The 19,606-nt window shown below is 43.8% G+C and overlaps 1 protein-coding gene across 1 annotated transcript; it reads right to left on the bottom strand.

Moving 5' to 3' along the window:
* Positions 1–2: 2 nt before the first annotated feature.
* arhgef19 (Rho guanine nucleotide exchange factor (GEF) 19) lies at positions 3–19,606 on the bottom strand. The gene is made up of 16 exons (XM_004570970.5): positions 18,642–19,606; positions 7,121–7,829; positions 6,530–7,024; positions 5,806–5,938; positions 5,638–5,723; positions 5,275–5,531; positions 5,021–5,181; positions 4,759–4,911; positions 4,389–4,518; positions 4,163–4,237; positions 3,985–4,074; positions 3,731–3,894; positions 2,650–2,808; positions 2,482–2,561; positions 2,288–2,392; positions 3–2,164 (listed from the first exon to the last, which is right to left on the bottom strand). The coding sequence occupies exons 2-16, from the start codon at positions 7,806–7,808 to the stop codon at positions 2,010–2,012; spliced, it is 2,931 nt and encodes a 976-aa protein (XP_004571027.1). The 5' UTR covers positions 7,809–7,829; positions 18,642–19,606; the 3' UTR covers positions 3–2,009.

Here is a 19,606-nt window from a genome sequence, read left to right as displayed (position 1 = left end):
CATATTGTAAGGATCTGTTTATTTCAGAGGCAAAACATTTACAGTAATGTGCAGAAATCCAGAAAACATCCAGTGTCTGACAGCGCTTGTAATTACTGTGGCGTTGGGAATTAAACTGACTCCAAATGTCATATTTATACAATAGTATTTGTCAAATCTTAGTTCATATAAATTACAGTCATAACGTTTTGCTCTTTATACACAAACCCATTTTATCGGAAAACACATTTACATCAGAATCTCCTTAGAGAGGAACCAGCTAGAGGAGTAACTATAAATACACATACTGCAACTGCAACAGTTTAAATTAAAACTAAGAAGTGAGATACAGAAATAAGCTGTGTTACAAACATTTCATGTGCCGCTGGATGAATTTACACTGGAATCTTAATTAAAGTGGTTCATTAACAACAGCTTTCAGCTCAGTCACACTGTGCTATTGGTCACTTGTGAATTTTTACACAAAATAATTTGAAGGATGGAGACCTATACGCAAGTTAGTGCTTAGTGTATGCAAGCAGTTTTTTTTTTCAGTATTTCTAGTATAACGGTATAATCAATTATATTGCTAATTTGGGTCAAAAAAGTTTTTAAAATGATTACATGTAACGCTAAACGTCCACATTTACCACATGGATGGTTAATGTAAATGCCCGACAAGGTGAAACTGGTAGGTTTTTCAGTTCCTGGTTTTATAGGTCAACAGCTGCTCGCTGCGGCTTTGACTTCATGCAGATGTTACTAAAACAGGAGTAGATGTTTCAATGTTATGTTGTTGTGCACCAGTCATGGTGCGACTGACAAATTAGAGATGTCACCAGTGGATTCTGAACAAAAGTGGAAGTCTATGGCACAGAGGAATACACACAATATATCAGGGTTTGGCTACATATGTGGATACAGTGTAACCGGTATTAAACCCTACGACTTGTTTCATTTCTAAAATACCGTCCTGAAAGCACTTCATCACAGCATGGGTACTGCAGATCATGTCCAGATAAAAAGGTATCATCCTCTAGTAAAGAGGTAAGCATGTTTGACCAAATTCTTATCACTTTAGGGTGTAGATGGCAATAATGCGCTGTTGCACTGGTAAAAAAATCGTATATCACGTGAAGATATGAATGTGAAAAAACTGCCTGTGGTGTGTCCTGAGGCATCTCAGAAGCAGCACCCGCATCAAGCACATTTCTGATTATTAGAAGAGTGAACCTGCAGCACCCCACAGAGGCCAGGAGACAGCCCAAAGTAAGATTGTGCCCCACATGAGCCATGATAGAAAAACAGTGACAGACTTGCTTAGTGATGCTTACATTTACTACCTCTGGTGATGAACGTGCACATATTTAAACCACATTCTTGGTAAATGGCCTGTATTTGTATAGCGCTTTTCTAGTCCCTAAGGACCCCAAAGCGCTTTACACAACCTGTCATCCACCCATTCACACACACATTCACACACTGGTGATGGCAAGCTACAATGTAGCCACAGCCACCCTGGGGCGCACTGACAGAGGCGAGGCTGCCGGACACTGGCGCCACCGGGCCCTCTGACCACCACCAGTAGGCAACGGGTGAAGTGTCTTGCCCAAGGACACAACGACCGAGACTGTCCAAGCCGGGGCTCGAACCGGCAACCTTCCGATTACAAGGCGAACTCCCAACTCTTGAGCCACGATCGCCCCAGACATTCTTCATTCTTTCCAGCCTGTAAAAATGGTACCGAATCATGCATAAAGTAATCCCCCTGTGTAGTTTACAGTCTTACGTGTGGAAAGTCTAAACTACAAATGGAAAATGAGCATTAGAAGCTTTGCACTCTCTTTCTGGAGCTAGTGTGCCAAAGGAAACTGCTAATGTCAACCACGGGGATAACAATCAAAACACGTTGGCTTGTTTTAGCACCTGCATACTTTACGGAGGTCCCACGTCCATCTAAAAAAGAAAACAATCATCCACAAGCTTCAAAATGCAACTTTAACACATGACAAGTTGCAAGTTAAAAAGAGTTAGTGCTCTCCCTTCAGTTTCTGTGTGACACATTTGATGCGGATATTTTCTCTGAGGTTGCGGAGGCGCGCGCTGCGACTTGTGATTTCCTCCACGTAGCATTTGGGGAACCAGCCCCGCTCCCCGTCTGACAGCCTGATGCCTTCCACCCAGCCTGTTGAAACACAGCAGCCCTTAGACATCAAATAAACAGCTGCGTGTTTAATGCATCCATGTTCTGTTCATTTAGGTTCAGGCTGGAGTGGTAAAAAAAAAAAACAGACTGCCCGATTCTTACCATCACTTGTAATTGTCTTGGCGTGAAGAATGTCAGCTTTTTCCAGTGTTAACTCATCGTGCTCTTGAGCCTGGTAGCTTTTGATGCACTGAACTTGCGATATATCTAATAGGAAAAGGCACGAAGCGAGAACATGAATGAGGAGGTGAATAGTGTTGCCTTAAATCTTTCTGCACTGATAGATCTCCACTGACCATCATTTTCATTGGCTTGCTCGATGTCTACGAGCGGGTCAGACGGAAACATGGCGGTGATCCATCTCTGCTTCCCGCTCCTTGGCAAACACAAAGCCGACAGGAGCGGTTAAACAACTTAACTTATCCAGCTGTGACTGAAGCTTTTGACATAGACATGACACTCACTCGGTGTGTGATTTGAGCAGAATCTGATGTTTGAGCTGCTGGCCTTCACACAGCTGTAGGTGGAAGATGAAGCCTGAGATCCCCTGCAGCTTCTGACTGAGATCCTTCACTTTCAACTCTCCGATTTTAGCGTGTACAAACACCATAAACTTCCATGTACTGCAAAGGACAATGGGTCATTTTAGTATAATGATCAATAGCAAGCAGTATATACAAATTCATAGATAAAACTACATCTCAGTAAGTTGTTGAACCACTAGCACCACCTACCCATTCTACTTGGTTTTGGTACTCTACAGAAGGAATGAAGCAGCAATCTTTTCCTATTTGGTGCAGGTGTAGCCTGTAATATTGGAAAAACTCCACCACTCCTCAATAAAGAGCGTTCACTACAACTTTGAAATGATTTGCAGGGATTCTTCCTTGTAAAGGGACAATCGAACCAATATTATGGCAGCAAAATGCTGCCTACAGCATAATAGAGTCACCTGATCACCTCACTGTGGGGTTAAAGGTCTGGGAAAAACACCAAATTGTCAAATTGAAACAACACCTTTAAACTAGGTAGATACCACCTTTAAGATCATCTTCTCATGCATATCTGAGCCGCTTCTGGCACTTTTACCACTTTTTAATGCTCTGCGGAAGTCCTATTATGACCCTCTGCATTTGTTCCATTTTGACACGGGATCTTAAACTTCGATGTGAAAGTGGGACGACTTTCATGCTGAGGGTGATCAGTCTTGATGAGATCAAGAGACCAAACAGCAGCTTTTGGTCAAAGAGTCCCCAGATCTCAATAATCAAAGCGGCGGGAGCACATCCTGGACTCCCCCCACCCCGACATTTATGGGGCTCTGCAACGTGAATTCATGGCCCGGGGTTAGACTGTCAACACAGACTTCTACTGCCTGAGACAGACCGGTGGAAATGACCCAAACTGCAATCCTCGCCAGTGTGCCGCTTGCAGTTTACTGAAAATGGATGAATTTTTCTGGCCACACCTTTGGCACTTTTCATGTTATGCATCATTAGAGTAATATTTCAGCTTTTCTTTGTGTGCACACTGAATGTAACTCACTCCTTCCTTCTGGACAGCAGCAGGCAGTCATTGAACAGGTGGAGGTACACTGGCTTGGTGGGTAACTTGAGCTTTGATCCAGAGATGCTCATTGTCTGAGTGTCTACTTCCAGGAGTTCTCCGTGCTTTACCAGCCAACGTGACTGGGAAATAAGAGGAAAGATCTACAAAGAAAGGAAGCAGGCTCCGCTTTAATGAACAAAAAAAAATACAAAAATGTGATAATAAGAGGAACCTTCAAACGCTTCCCTCACCTTGCCCTCAAAGTGGATTTTCTTGTTGAGATGGATGAGTTCCTCCATCCTTTTCATCGACTGCACACTGGAGTTACATTCTTTGATGATCTAAGAAGACAAATACCAACATGGTGATTACTGTCATGTCTCACTACTGGTACTCGTCCAACTGGCTATTACAGATGATAATCACCACCTTTTTTAGCTCATTGAAAGCTTTGGTGGCGGTGTCCTCATCTCGGGAACCCGGTGTTGTCCTCTTTAAGATATTCTGAAAAGTAAAGATGGTTTTGAAGATGTTCCAAGGAGTAAACAATACTTTTGTGTGGTGATGTCGCAGGGGAAAACGAAGAGTTATCCTGTATGCAGTTCCGTATGATTGGTTTCAACTGGAATTCTGCAGTGAATGTTTAAGCGTGTACCTCCACTAGCATTTTAAGCCGCGTGATCCTCTGAAACGGGAGGATTAGGAAAGAGGTCAGAGGAAGTCTTTGGCAGATGGGGTCCTCCTCCAAGCGAGCCAGGATGCCGGGGAAACGAGGGTTTTCGTGCCTGAGAGGACAGGGCGAGAAATGTTTTAATGACTTTCAGAGAAATTCCAGCATCCAATTCAGCTTGAGAAAACATGCTCTTAGTCGAGATGAATCATCTGCAAGTTAAGTCATGCAGGCGTGAAAATACACCAGAGCACTCTCAGACAGCCACACAACAATCAGACTTTATGCACTGCGGTCAAGCACATGTGCAGATGTGTGCTCACGTCTCCCGGGGCTGATGTGTTTCTACACTCACAGCAAACGCTGGTATGTCTGCTCCTGGTAAGCCTGGTTGGTGACATAGGGTAAATAAACCCTTCGCAGAGACGGGCAGTGGTCCAGGACGATGTCGCACACATCGAAACGGAGAATGTCTTCTTCCAGCCTGTGCTCCAGATCCTGAAGAAATCTACAGGCAACAAGCGAGGAGAGACTCAGAGAAGGAGATGTGATACTGGAGATGTTAGCACACGCCGACCTCAGGGTAACAGAAGGACGTCAGCTGCGTGTTACTTCACCTCTCACTGACATCTTTGACTTCGGGCAGCTTGGAGAAGAGCCACTGCTTTTCCTGAGCCCCGAGGCAGTCTGCGAGCTCCGGTGATAGCATGAAGTGGTCCACTGCGATTGTCAGGCTGCGAATGTACGACGCCTCGGACGTCACCAGCTCAAACTTTGCCTGAGTTTAGATAAAAGCAGCAATTCAGCTTTATAAAGAGCAGTAAGAGTGAAATAGAGATGAAATGAGACGGAAACGTAATATTTTACTCACCTCCTGTAATTTCCTTTCTTCGTTGCTGAAGTTGTCGAGCTGCCCGCTGCTTCGAACATCAGGTATATCCTGCCACAGTGCAAAAGCAGAGCCCCGCGATGAGCGAAAGGAGCTGGATGGGGACAGATTTGATGGAGACGGGATCCCATCAGAGCCCTCCTCCCTGAGCCCCTCCTCCTCTGTGCCCGGCTCCTTCCCTTGCTGCCTCTGGATCTCTCTATTGATGGCGACGTCGCTGTATTCCTGGTACAGAATCGCTGCAAAAAGAGCAAGTTTGTTCCAGGAAAGAACAGGTAAGACTTTGTAAAGATTGGAATATCTTACAGTTTTGGAAAAAACAAACAGTAAGTGAAGCGAACTTACAGCTGGGTAAAAACCGTGACAGTCGATTTGAACTAGGAACAGATGGATGTGTGTTCAGGTCCTCCTCTATGGATTTCTTACGCATTCTGCGAAACGATGGGAAATGAAACTCTATGTTTGATTTATTCTTTACAGATTTTAAGTAGCACTATTTTTGCTACTATTTACCCGAGCTTGGCGCTCCAGCGTTGCAAAGGCATCCCATTGTCACTGCTGGGAAAGGAAGGTGCTGGTCCCACGGGACTCTGGGGAGCGCTGTCACTGGAGCCTCCTGAGCTCCGCTGCTTTGAGTTTGACTTACCTTAGGAGAATGAAATGCAGATAGTGGATGTGAGATTTATGGCATTTATGACATGACCTTCTGAGACCTACTCTGATAGACCGCATGCAATAAAGGAGACAAAGAACTGTTGTACTTTCTTTTTCATGACTTTTTACACTAAGGATTAACCTGAGGCTTCTTTTCTGAGAACATAGGAAAAGCTATTTATCACTGTCAGTTTGTACACTCTACAGTCAGCCTGTGCTTGGTGCTTGGCAGCAATAGCAAAGTTATTAGAGATGATGATTTCATGATTGTTGCCTGAGTGGTTAGGCTTTGTTCCACTAACATTCACCCCTCGAGTTTAAAGCACAGCAGAACTTTTAATGTGGCTGAATCCTGCAGTCATTGCAGCTTGTGGTCACTCTTGCCTCTGCTCAGTAAATGCTAAATTTCTAATAGGCATTTAAGATTGAAACTTTTGGAAGAAGTAAATGAATAAACTGCCCCAAGCAGCATGCTGTGGTAGTCATCTTATTAAGTCATCTTTAATTTGTCTCACTGATCTGTTATAATCCGTTGGGCTGCTTTGGAAAACTCTTGATTGATCCATCACTGTTGTCTACTCACAGTCGGTGTTGGGGTTGAGGTTGCTGGAGCTCTGTCTGTCCCTGGAGGCTACCCGAGCAGAGAGCGACTTCCCCAGCTTCAAGGTGAAGGAGTTCTTCCTTTGCGATAGCTGAAGCCTCGATATTATCTCTGAAGCTGAGAAGCGCCGCCGTTCCTGGTCGCCTTGGCGGGTGCGTGACAAAGAGCTCCCTCCACCCGCGGCGATCGATGTGTCCATGCTGCCACTCACCTCTCCTACACATGGCATCGAGTCCTCTATTATCTGCAACGGTTCTTCGGGTAGATTAAAAATATCATCGTGACTGGTGTTTGAGAGATCCGTAGCACCGTCTGTGGATGAGGGACTTGAAATGGTCTCTAGTGAAGATATTCCGCTGAGGTCTTCCTCTAAGAAAGATGCAAAAGGTCCAGGAAAGATGTAGTCTGCTTCCAGGACTGGGCTGCTGAGCGATTCATCACTCGGACTGTCTGGGGAATAAACCTGCATCTTTCTCCCTGCGCATGAGAAAATTACTTTATTAGATGAGAAGAAAGAATGTTAAGGAGCTTTAGAGCCTAATTTGCCAAATCAAACAAAAGGTTTACACTCACGGATGGATTTCTCTTTCAGGGAAGCCTGTGATGTTCTCCTCTGAGGCTGGCAGGAGTCTGGGCCCTGAATGCCAGGACATTCTGGTGACGACGGTAGCTGAGATTCCAAGGAGTCTCTGTTTGTGTACAGAGAGGACAGAGGGAACGATAGAGGGAGGCTAAGAGCAGCGTGGAGAGGACGACATACTGTCGTGACCGTTTGTGGCTTTTCAGTTTCCTCCTGCGAACGAGTCCTGCTGCCATTTTGGCATTCAAGCTCGCCGTCACCTGCGGCGAGTGTGGGAGAGTTCGAATTCAGATTTGTTCCACGCTCGCTGTCTGTCCTGCGGCCTCTGCTGCATGTGTCATTCTGTTCGTTTAGCGTCTGTCTGCAACCATTCAGATGCTGCGAGTGTGTTGTGCACTGTGCGTGTGGTATAATGGCCGGCCTCGAGGAGCCAAAACCATTTAATTTGTGAGTCGCTGTTGGCTGTAGCTCAAAAAAGGCCAGCGTTTCCTGCTGGCACACAGCAACGTGCTTGTGGTGACACATGTGGATGAGACGTCTGTCCTCGGTGGATTCACTCAGACTCTGGGACTCTGCCGAGCCGCCCGGGATCCACATGCTGGGGGCTTCTCCTGGGCAGCGAATGGCATGAAGGTGAGGCTGGAAGTCAGGCAAAGGTGAGAACCCATACCCGGGGAGCATCGCTGAACGGGCACATGAGAGCTAAAAAAGAAGAGAGGGAAGATCACAAATTCTTATTTTCTAATTCAAATGCAAATGAGCTGCAGACTGGAACTTTGTTAATAGCTTTGGTAAACAGTGGCTCATAAGGGACTGGATAAAAAAAGGATTTAGAAAATCTACATTCAGGATTTAGAACTGCCTAAAAAATAGCATTTAATTCTGCAGTAACATCTGAAAAACATGGAGCAAACATAATTCCTCCAACCACCTTGCTGGACAGAATGACTACAGCAGCATACCACTTATCTTGCAATCGAACATGGTCGGACGCGGCTCAGTGTTTGCAGCCTGGCTTAGTGTCGCCAGAGGATTCCTAACAATCGATCGAGTGTTTCGGTGTTTTCAGTTCTAATAAGCAGCAGTCCAAATTCTGGAAGTTTGTGAAACCATTTAGATCATTTATGGATGCCGACTGTGTGGAGGTGGCACAAGAACGACCTTCTAAAACACTTTCTTCACATTTTACAACTCGTGCAGCAGGATAAAGGCACATATACAGCTCCATGAAAAAGGACCCTGAAACTGACATGTGCAGACATGCGCGCACACGCACGCACGCACGCACATTTAAGTCTGATGCAGTGTCTTCCTGCTCTAATTAAAGGACTTTTCTCCACACAGCATTCACCCCCTGTACTTAACATCTCCACACACACGTGCACACACTGCAGCTCCAGACAGAATACCACAACAGAAGAACAGACGGAGGAAGAGATCGTCAGCACTCTCACCTTTCACCTGAGCTCTACACTCATCTGTCAGTCTGGTTGTTGTTCTGACTTCCTGTCAGCTGCTGTCTTCAGCAGGCACCTTTAGTGATTGACTATTTACAGTGAGTGTCTGCTGAAACACAGCAGCGGGTCATAAAGTTAGCTCTCCTGACAGGCTCTTTATACACACACACACACCAGTGGAGCTCTGTCTCTGCTTACACTGCTTCCTGGGCAAGTAATCCTCAACTTTTGGCCTAAACACCTAGGGAAAAGAATAAGGCAGACACGAACGTACAGCGCACACACACACACACACACACACACACACACACACACACACACACACACACACACACACACAGAGGGATATAGAGGTAGGGATTATTAAAAAATAGTTTTTATATTCAAGTCACATCCTCGCAGGAACCTAGGCATGTGGTTCTGGCATAATCACACTGCTGTCGATGGCAGCACACCAGATTCTTCTGTTTTCTTGGCAATAATAACAAAAAGTTAATTTCTTTGTCAGGTCAAGTTTTTTTTAAAAATATATGTTCTTGTGCCTGAAGCACTTGGTTAAACTGTACGTAGCAAACAAATTTGCAAGCACTAATACCGTTTTCCACACATGCACGCTCACATTTGTGCCACATTTGTTTTCAGTCACTTCTTTTTTTTGTTCATTTTTAATAAAGATAACTACTGAATGCTCATGAAAAATATATATCTTGCAGCATAACTTGTTAGCACTGCAGGATAAAATATGTTAGCCTGCATGTTTAATTTTAAATCTATCCAGCTTCACTTGATTATTTTAAACTCCTGTAAACTCACAGAGTGCAAAAATAGTGTACTGTATGACAATACAGGGCTGTATGTTAATTTTTAACTTTTCTATCGGTATTTTTCCACAACAGCCCACACACACACACACACACACACACACACACACACACACACACACACACACACACACACACACACACACACACACACACACACACACACACACACACACACACACACACACACACACAGTGCAGGCTCTCTGTAGCCAGAAATTATACCCTTTAATTTGGGGATGTTTTTTTTGTAATTTAGAGTTTAATCATCATTCTCACACTGCAAATGTTTACGAGAAGCTTACATTTTACATTAATGTATCCCATTAACCTGAGTACCTGTAATTGGCATGCGCCTAGTGTCCCTTAAGTGGATAAAAGCATACACTCGTGCTTTCACTGAGAGTATGTTTGTAATGTTGCCTGTTTGCCTGGAGAATCACGGACTGGAAATCACAGTTTACCTTCCTTTTTGTTGAGCGCAGATGTGTATGCTATGAATATGAGGCCGTTGAAAAGCCACACCTGTTCTTGTGGCAAAGGTAGGCAGACCAGTCAATCCTATCTCTCTGTTTCTTTCTTACACACACACACACACACACACACACACACACACACACACACACACACACACACACACACACACACACACACGGTAGGCAGGCTCAAATGGTTACCTGTTCCCCGCTGCAGACAAAGGCAGCCTTTATCTGTGTACCTGGGCCAGGCCGCCCTGAGCACAGGACACCTGAGAGGGTGTGGGAACTGCTTATACTGATCCACTCATATAGTGCAGCCACTGAGCCATATAAACACATCTCGACCACTGCTGCATAATGACACCAGCTTACTGGTATCTGCATGTGATTACTGGCTGGTTATACTCTAATCCTGCTGTAGTGTACGTCAAGTATTAGCTAAACCCTCTCTACCGCTGTCGTTTATAGTGTATTGTCTAGCAAATAAGGGAAATAATCTATCCTAATGAATGAATGTTCACATAAGCCTTTAACAGCACGTTAAATGTAACATAAATCTGCGCAGCGCATTAGTTTCATCTTTTCATTTGACCAAGAGAAAGATTTAAAGAGCTGAGAATAAATCCCACTGCTGTGTTTTATCAAAACATGAAAGCATCCGATTACATGTGCTGCGCATTCCTCTCCCTGATACAATTATATCTATGCACTATTAAAATTTCAATTCCAAAGACGTGTAATTTCCCTTGTCACAGCAGGGTGTTATTTTGTGACTGTTGTGGACTTTGCTGCCAGTGTTTCCCCACCTGTAATTTCACTAGGCTGCTCTAAGACAGCGTGTCTGCATACAGAAGTTAATGAGTGGCGCTGTGGCGTGCATTTAATGCCAGCAGCCAAACGAGGAGCACTTTTAATTGTGATACGTCTCAAAATAATCCTTTAATGGGGATAAGCGCAGGAATATGAGCATAAATCTATTGCTGATTCAGCACGTCAACAGAGCCAAAACGCTGTGTAATCGCATAATTAAAGTTTGTCTGATGTTTGCTGCTGGGAGTTTAAAACAAATGGATTCATTGCTGGAGCTGTTTGTGGTTTTTGACAGTGAAGATGTACATGTCTACACTGTTTATTTTACTAATGCTAGGGTGTATAAAGGTAGCACTGCTTTAAATGGGCACGTAAGCAAATCTATCACAAACTTGTTGGTGATCAAGATATTATTCAAACATCAACATGAACCCGTCCCACGCAGCACTTACTACTGCTGTTATCTCGCTGTGTTTGACCTTTGATCTACTAAAACACGGCAACCGCTGTATACATTCCCAGTTCCCACTTGGATTCAAAAGTTACCTTCTGCCATGGTGCAGCTCCACGGGATTTTTCTAACTGGCTAGCTGACAACAATAAACAGCCAAAGTAATCCAGCTATCAACACAGGCACTGTAATTTATTTTAAGTCTTTTCCACATTTGCGTCTGTAAATACTCACTAGAGAGCTGAACGCACATTAATCGCAGCCTGAAAGAAGTAACGCTGATCTGAGCCCACGAAGACTGAGCTTGTGGTCTCCAAAAGTACAAAAACTAAAGGATTTTTATTTTCAGGGATCATAAAACTAAGAAACGGTATAAGAGTAGATCTAGCCTCTTCAAAAAAAAAAAAAGTTTTCACTGATGCCATTTCCCTGGCCGGAAACAGACAATGTCGTCTAACATCACAAACTAGGAAAAATAAAGCGTGTTGATGATTAGTCAAGATAAAATAGATAACACTTAAAAATGTACATTATTTTAGTTCTTTGGAAATGTGCTATCTCAATATGTCAGATAAAGGCGCACCCCCCACCCCCCAACAAAAATCTCTACGTTGAGTAAGACTAAAACTAGGTTTAGTAAAAAACTTTCAGTTGCTGAAATAAAAAAAATCTAGTCATTTTAAAAATAACAAAAAATAGAAACTAGCTGAAATGATGATCTGCACTCACCAAACAAACTGAAAGAAAGTAAAAATACCGAGCGTTTCATCACCAGCGCGGTGAGGATCTGGTGCATTTGTGTTTGTGGGACTGGTGTCTACACGACTTTGGGTCTGCTGCTTTCACAGACTCTCATGTTTCTATCAAATGTTCTGAACAGCTTTGAATCTTCCCCCCATAAATGCGCCCCATTTTATAATAACTAAAAAAGACCAAAACTAACCCTAAAAACAATAAATAGAGATAAAGATACTTTGTCATTTAGTGACTCTCCGTCAACCAACGTCAAGGGATAAAAACGGCTTTTTAAAAAAAAACGACACAGACATAGTAGCAATAAAAAAAACATGTTTATATGGTTTTTTACAAGAATGCAAAGATTACAATAGTGTGCATTTGCTTATATAGTAAATGTTAAACAATAAATGATTAAAGCCACTGTGGAATCCAGCTTAAACTAAACTGAGCTTAAAACAAAAACACTGCCGGGCTGAATGGATAAACTAAGATAAACTAATCCTGATCATCAGGATCCAGTATAAACACTTTACTTTCCTAACCTTCAGGCCAATGCACACTTTGCTTTGCTATGATGCTGCAACCCACACAACGCTCCATAAGAGGCGCCAGTGATAAAATACAATAATTTAAGGTTTTAAGGTTGCAGCGTTACGATGCCTTATGACAGAAATATGAATAACCAGGCACAATGAAAAGATAACACACACACAGTCACACTTTTTTCCATGACTGCCCGTCCTCAGTGTGTTTGGTCAGACAGACGTGGAGTGTCCTGGCAGTGTGGTGCGACCATCTCACGTGTATGTGTGAGATCGCAGTTCAGCTCGGTCACATCGGACCACTAATTGCCAAGCAGCAGGCTAAAGAGCACAGCACTGTCTGCCGAGACAAGACGTGACATCATTCAGCGTCAGGGAAAAGCGCCTTCCTCAGCTCTCTGTTTTCTTCGAAATATTTCCATTGAGCGCTGGGACAGATGTGAAACAGCTTTCAAAATGGAAAGCATAAAGCGTCTGATGCAGTATTCTGTTGTTGCAACAGCATATTTCACAGCGTGTTCAGTTCTGATGAGATCCTACAAGCTGCTGTAGAGCAAAAAACGATGTCTAACTAGGACTAATTTGATGCAAATTATGATGCGTTGGCATACGAACAGTTAAAGGCAGCTGGGAACTTGTCGAGAAAATTTAGATCTAACAGAATATTACAGAGGTAGGCATGTTTAGCAAATGAGTAAATATCTTTGAAACCACAGCCTTTGGAGTTGTTATTAATGTTGCAATTGAACCTTGTGCTTCAGTGCAGCTACCATAGTTTTAAAAACAGCATTTTATGGATGATTATGACGGCTTAAATCATTAGAAAGTGTTTTGCTATTTATCTGTTAGTATTTTCTGATTGCTTACAGTTGATAACGCATCTATAGTGCAGTTGCACTTTCCCGGCTGATTCTTAAAATATGCATTTAATTAAGGTGAAATTAATTCAACCGCACTGATGGAAATTTGCCTCAGTTCAGGTTTATTTTGTGCACCGCTTCAAATGTGCAACACAGACACGTGTGTGGAAAATAAGGTGGTATTCATGGTGTTTCATTTTAATCTTTCAAAATTAAGCTGTGCTGAATTCTAGTGAAAGAAGTAGTCCAGGTTGACGCGCTAATCAGCATTTCTTTTGTCAGATCAAACATGTCAGCAGTTTTAAAGCAGATGGGTGAATTTTAGGTCAGGCAGTTTAGTTTCTTGGTATTCGTACTTCTTCTTCCAGCCTCCACCAGTGGCGACAGGTGAGTACCCCGGAGGCTACAGAGAAGGTTGGTAGTGGTGGTGTTAGTGGGAGGGTTACCTAAATGTTTACACATGGTGTGGGTTCTCCTAATCCTCCCCTAAAGCCTCAGGCAACTTACCCATGACCTACTGGGACACTATGAAGATGCATGCTGACAACCCAGCTAATAATCGCACAAAGCTACAACTCAAAAGGTACAGCTGAATGTCTGTGTGCGTGTGGCAGAGAGAGGGGCTCCCAGCCTTTAATTGAAACCGACAACATGTAGAGAGGCCCTCTCTAACCTTGTCTCGGCCAGTGGGCTTCCTGCTAGCAGAGATGAACAAACAGTGAACCCTCATTTAACAGCCTGGAAAAATGGCGACCATCTCACGCATAAACGCCAAGACTTTTGGACCTTTAACCTTTCTCCTGCCCCCCACTCCCGGCTTCACTCATCCGCCATGACAACTGCAGTCAGATAAGCTGATGCACAAGAGACACGCAGCCAGGATAGCAACGACACAAAGGAGCTATTGACAAAACTTATGGAAATAACCTGATCTAATTATGGTGCTTTGTCAGGAGTCGCAAAAGCTACCATGTAGATGGAGAGCCAAAGATCCAACAGGTTGTTAATCCAGAAAATCTGATAATGAGCACCTTCTGACAGAGGATGGTTATCAGAATGCAATGAGATTTGAAAAAAAGGAGAGCTGTTTTAGCAGGTTATGCGGAGATATGAAAAGTTAAACCCAATCAGATTAGTTAAAATTCAGCAAGCATGTCGTTTTTATAGTAAACGTTCCATTATACATATCATCAAGTCTTCAAATATCTTCTTTTTCTCCAACCACTAGATAAATGCCTTTAGATATTCATACATATTAGATTTAACTGACTCTCTTACCTGACTAGCTAATGCTAGTATCCTATATATTTTTTCTCTTTAGCTAATTTGAGCACCAATTCACAGAAGAAGTTCAGGACACTTTACACTGCACCTTAAAATATTAGCAAGAAACCCCAATGCTATATATCCAGAGGCTGATAAAACATATTCCTCCATGCTAAAAAATATTTTAAACACAGTACTCTGATACTCCTGGGTGTCTTTATTCATTACTACAAACATAAGCAAATCACTATTGTTCAGAAGGGTTAAAGAAATCTGAGCTGGCAGCAATCACTTCAGAGTGTCGGGTCAGAACACTTGCAAATGTTCAGATGTAAGAGGAACAAACAGGCAGAGTCCAGGAATAAAGTTGTCATTCTTTGTATTTCCAATTGAGAATGTGCCCGCAGCTGGGCGAGAGAGTGTGTGTGGGTGTGTATGTGTGTGGTTTGGTCTTATGAACGCACACACTGTCCGTTGTTCGGCTGCCGTTTGTCCCTGAACTAAAGTTGCGGACATGCACCCCGATGGTGCATTAAGGGGGCATAGAAAATCCCATACACAAACCTAACCCTTTTGTACAACTATAGTTTAAACTCAGTCCTACATATACTGCTCTAAATACTCAAACATCTAATCCGGATTACTCCACAGCTGAAAATAGTTCCTGACAAATGATTTGGTTTGTTGATAAAAGTTTACATTTTGTTTTCAAGTGGCACAGTGGAGCAGAGGTTGCCTCACAGCAAGAAGCTCCTGAGTTCGACAACCATTTGACTGGGTCTTTGTGTGCATGTTCTCCCCGTGTCTGTGTGGTCAGACTGGCGACCTTGTAGGTGTACCCTCCCTCTCACCCAGTGGTAGCTGGGGGAGGCTCCAGCCTGTCACAAACCACATCCTTTCAATTTATTACTCTGGGTTGTTTTGTTTTGTTATGTTTTTTTTTTTGTTTTTTGTTTTTAGCCCAGAAGAGTTCTAATAACTGACTGCCATTCATGCAACTGCATTGGTTTCATTTTAGTTTATGGCTTACATCTGTCTGCTGAACAGGAGGATGGGGGGTTTGTTAGTTCTTCAACTGTCAATCAGAGCACTTTGATTCCTAATCTGATCTTTTGCCACGAGCTCTCGAGAGTTTGACCTACTTTACACCAAACTGCTGCTGCATCTCTCGCATTCATCAGCTCCTGTGTTTGCACACACGCTCTCTGTTGCACTTTTAACTACAGTATCTCTCAGCACCGAGCCCTACCCATGCTCCTCGCTTTTATCATGCGGACAGGCACGGACAAGCTATAAGTTGTTTTGAAATGTGATCAGGCAAAAGTGGAGCACGCCTGATGAGATGACCATTCAGAAATGATTCGTGTTTAGCTGAGAGCTAAAGCTGTAAACTATTCAAAACCAAACTGTGAATACGAGCAGCATCGAGGGGATTAGTGGGTGTGAAAGAGAGCTGAATGGCCTTTAAATTGGGAAAGAAGACATGCTGCAGATGAATGTGAAAGCAACACCTGGTTTATGTTTTTTTTCCTGAAGAGCACAGATGTGCAGAAAACATTTTAATGAAGGGCACTGCTTCCAAACCCAAGAATGCATTATCGTGCACGAGCCCAAATGTGAACACACGATGCGTCTCACTGGCCAAGTCAATAACCTGGGGCTACAGTCTTAGACAGGTGTGCAGCAACGCAGTCAGGGCAGTGCTCTGTACACATCGCCCCTGGGTTTAGATTTCAAAATTCTGTTGGTTTTAACCTTTGTATATGGGCCAAAAAGCCCTCTGACAGAGCCATGGACTGCTGCCTAAAAAGTAAAAAGTTTATGTTTTCAAAGCGAGGCTGGAGCCTCCTGCTTGCCTCAGAAAAAAACGTTTCTAAATACAAATCAAAGCCATTGCCTTGCTTATCATTATTAACTGAGTGCAGAGGCTTTTAACTCAGTAGGTGGCCTGTTTCAGAGTACAGGTTTTGAAGACAAGTTCACGTCCAACTTGAGAGGCGCCCTACCCCCAGATGATACGCAGGAGACACTTTTCCACATTCCCCGGATGACTCGGCACACTCATTCCTCTGAAATTGACCGCTAAGCTGAGGCAGGAGACAAACAAAGAAACTCGAAATCACACAAACAGGAGCAAAAGGCTGCTATTATGGGCTGTTAACACTGCTGCTATTTAGGCCACAAGCCAAAAAAAAAAAAGGAACATGACCAAGTAAGTTTAAAATATCAGTGTCACTCATGGTTAAATGACAGGTTGCTCTCAGTCAGTGCTGCTTAGTGATCTTAGCCTAGTTTTTAAGGAAAACAGGTGAGTGAGGAAACCAGAGCAGAGGCACTTATGACAATGTTTGTGAACATCTATAAATCCCATGAGGTAAACAGGGAAGCAGTTGCATGCAAGGTTAGCAGGGATAGGTGAGGTGGGAGGATCGAGAGGTGTGGCATCCAGGATTGCTTTCCTAAACTTTGCACACACCTACACAAACATGTGCACATGCACACACAGACATACACACACACACTCAGACAGCCAGTGTCTGAGTGGCAGGTGATGGGGCAGGTGCTCTGCAGACATGCAGTTGTGTGGGGGAGGAAGTGTTGGGGAAAGGCAGGGCTCCTGCGGCAAGCAAAGTTATAAATCTGTGATATCAGCAGGCGTGCAGAGTGAAATCAGAACTTCAGTCATTTGCTGGGAGACCAAAAAATGTAGTCAGAAAGAAAAACAAGTCAGTCATCAAACATCTTTCTTTCCCTCCAATGAGAAAAAAGATAGATAGATTATCAGAGAGACGATCTCCAGCCTGTAATAAAGTGTAGTAAAACAGTCCAAGGTCCTGATTTACACTTTCTGCCCGTATGATGTGCATATGGCTCATTCGAGACAAACACACCGCAGTAAATCAGATAATCCACAAAACCGCTCACAACTATCTAATTGTGCTCCAGTCAAAATATGAATCTCCAGACTATCCATACACATCATCATCGTCGTCATCGCCATCATCATCGGCAGCCGTCAACTCACATGACAACGCACTTAGTCATCAGGATAGCAGAAAGAGGGCCAGCCATCACCTGGGATTTTGCTGATGATAGTAGAAAGACATTCAGAACAAGTCAGAGTGTTCTCTCTCAGTGGGTGAGCGAGAGAAACACAGCAGCTTCCAGCTATTAAATGTCATCGGTGCATTACTGTTTTATTCACTGATGAAGCGGCGTCAGCAATTTGGCCAGTTTGGGGCTTTTGAATAAGCCCTTCGTGTCACATATGCAGATGAAGGCATTAATTAATACAAGCACTCACACGTTTCGAAGCACACGGAGCCAGAAAAGGGAAGGGTTAGTAACAAGCTCTTAGCCAGGAGCCACAAACACAGAGGTGGATTTGAGTATTATGCTAAAATCTAACAAGGAGGAGAACTGAGCAGCGTGTTTGAGCTGAAGTGCCAAGTTTCAGCCCTGTGTAGTTTTTAACAACCCTTCATCCAGCATATTCCAGACATGCACTTACCTGCCCCACTCTGCAACAACTCACTGCTCCACTGTAACCATCACATTCAAGGCTCACCTTAGTCTACACTGCCTAGGGAGCAGCTGGAAACATTACAGATGCAAGAAGCAGCTTCTTCCAAGAGAATACATTAAAGCAGAAGCTAATAATCTCACTGGCAGGATACATGCATCAATTTGAGTTGGGTAACTTGACTATCTGAAGACTTTGCCTAAGCGGGGAAGCCAGCACAATGGTTAAGCTATTAACTTGATTCTACCACACACATGGCTTTAAAGAATGTGTTCAAATGGACGCCTTTTGTTGGTAGACAATACACCTGATAACCCGTCTCATGACTGTGCTTCCTGTATCCAGCTGAGAGTTTATAAGCTGTCATATTTATGCAATGCACCTGACGAGCTGCACAGCACTACTTTCCTCAAGTGTATCACACAAAGCACAGCCTGCACTCTCGGGCAACTCAACTTCCACTCACAGCAGCCGTCTGATATCAGAGACAAGATGGAATGTGTGTGTTGGTTTCATGACTTAATTTGTTATTTCAGAGTTATTGCTGGTGTATGTTTAGTACTGTACCTCAGTGGCGTTAGCAGCCTAATGTGTGTGCTGGATGGAGTTCAGCAGCAGTGTGTGAATCCAGGCCATCCCAGGGTCAGACTGGACTCTGTTATCCATTGCTGCCTTGTGTTCCTCCCGGCTTCTCTCCTCCCTCGTCCTCCCTGTAGCTTTAGACACAGCCTGGACTTTTATAAACTGCACTCCTCCGCTCGGATCTTCTCCTTGTTCTTGTTCCCCTCTCCAGAAAAACAAAAACAGGTTGAGAAAAAACAGCCACCGCTTGCTGCACTCAGAGCTACTTGCAATGCAGATCCCCTCTCTAAGCTCTTCTGCTCTCCCTTCCCTCTGCTTTTCCCTCTCTCTCTCCCTCTCTCTCCCTCTCTCTCCCTCTCTCTCCCTCCCTCTCCCTCTCTCTCCCTCCCTCTCCCTCTCTCACACACACAGCTACTGTTAGGGAAGTGCTGTCTTATTTTCTCTTATTCTCCTCCCCTTCTCTTGCCCGTTCTATAAAACTGATAGTTATTTAGTTTGCCATTTCAGCACCTGCCCTGAGATTGAAAGGGAACATAAATTGGAAGGATAAGGTTGCACTTCTATGGAAGTGTTGAACCACTAAAAACTCTGAATGTGAGGGCAGTGGGGTATCTACTTTATCAGAAAAGTGATTACTTTTGTGTGTGCATGCACTGGGAACCGTCCTAATGTGTGAGATTTGCACATGGGGATTGAAAGGCAGAGATTTGCATGTTGGATTTTGTGCGTGCAGCTCCATTGCTAGAAATGCCTCTGGCTGCGGGAGCGAGCGCACGCCTGCATGCAGCTTTCACCAAATGTCAGACTCCGAGATGGAAACGGAGAGAAGCTGCAAAGGAACGCTTGAACCGTTTATAGAGGGATCAGCAATGTTCAACAACCAAACATGAAAAAGAATGGCAGTTGTGAGTTGGGTTAACTCGGGACATTGGTGTACTAATCAGTGGGAG

Source organism: Maylandia zebra, linkage group LG20, assembly GCF_041146795.1.
Source record: "Maylandia zebra isolate NMK-2024a linkage group LG20, Mzebra_GT3a, whole genome shotgun sequence".
NCBI lineage: Eukaryota > Metazoa > Chordata > Actinopteri > Cichliformes > Cichlidae > Maylandia > Maylandia zebra.
Note: the sequence above shows the minus strand (reverse complement) of the source record. Positions and strands in the feature narration are given on the sequence as shown.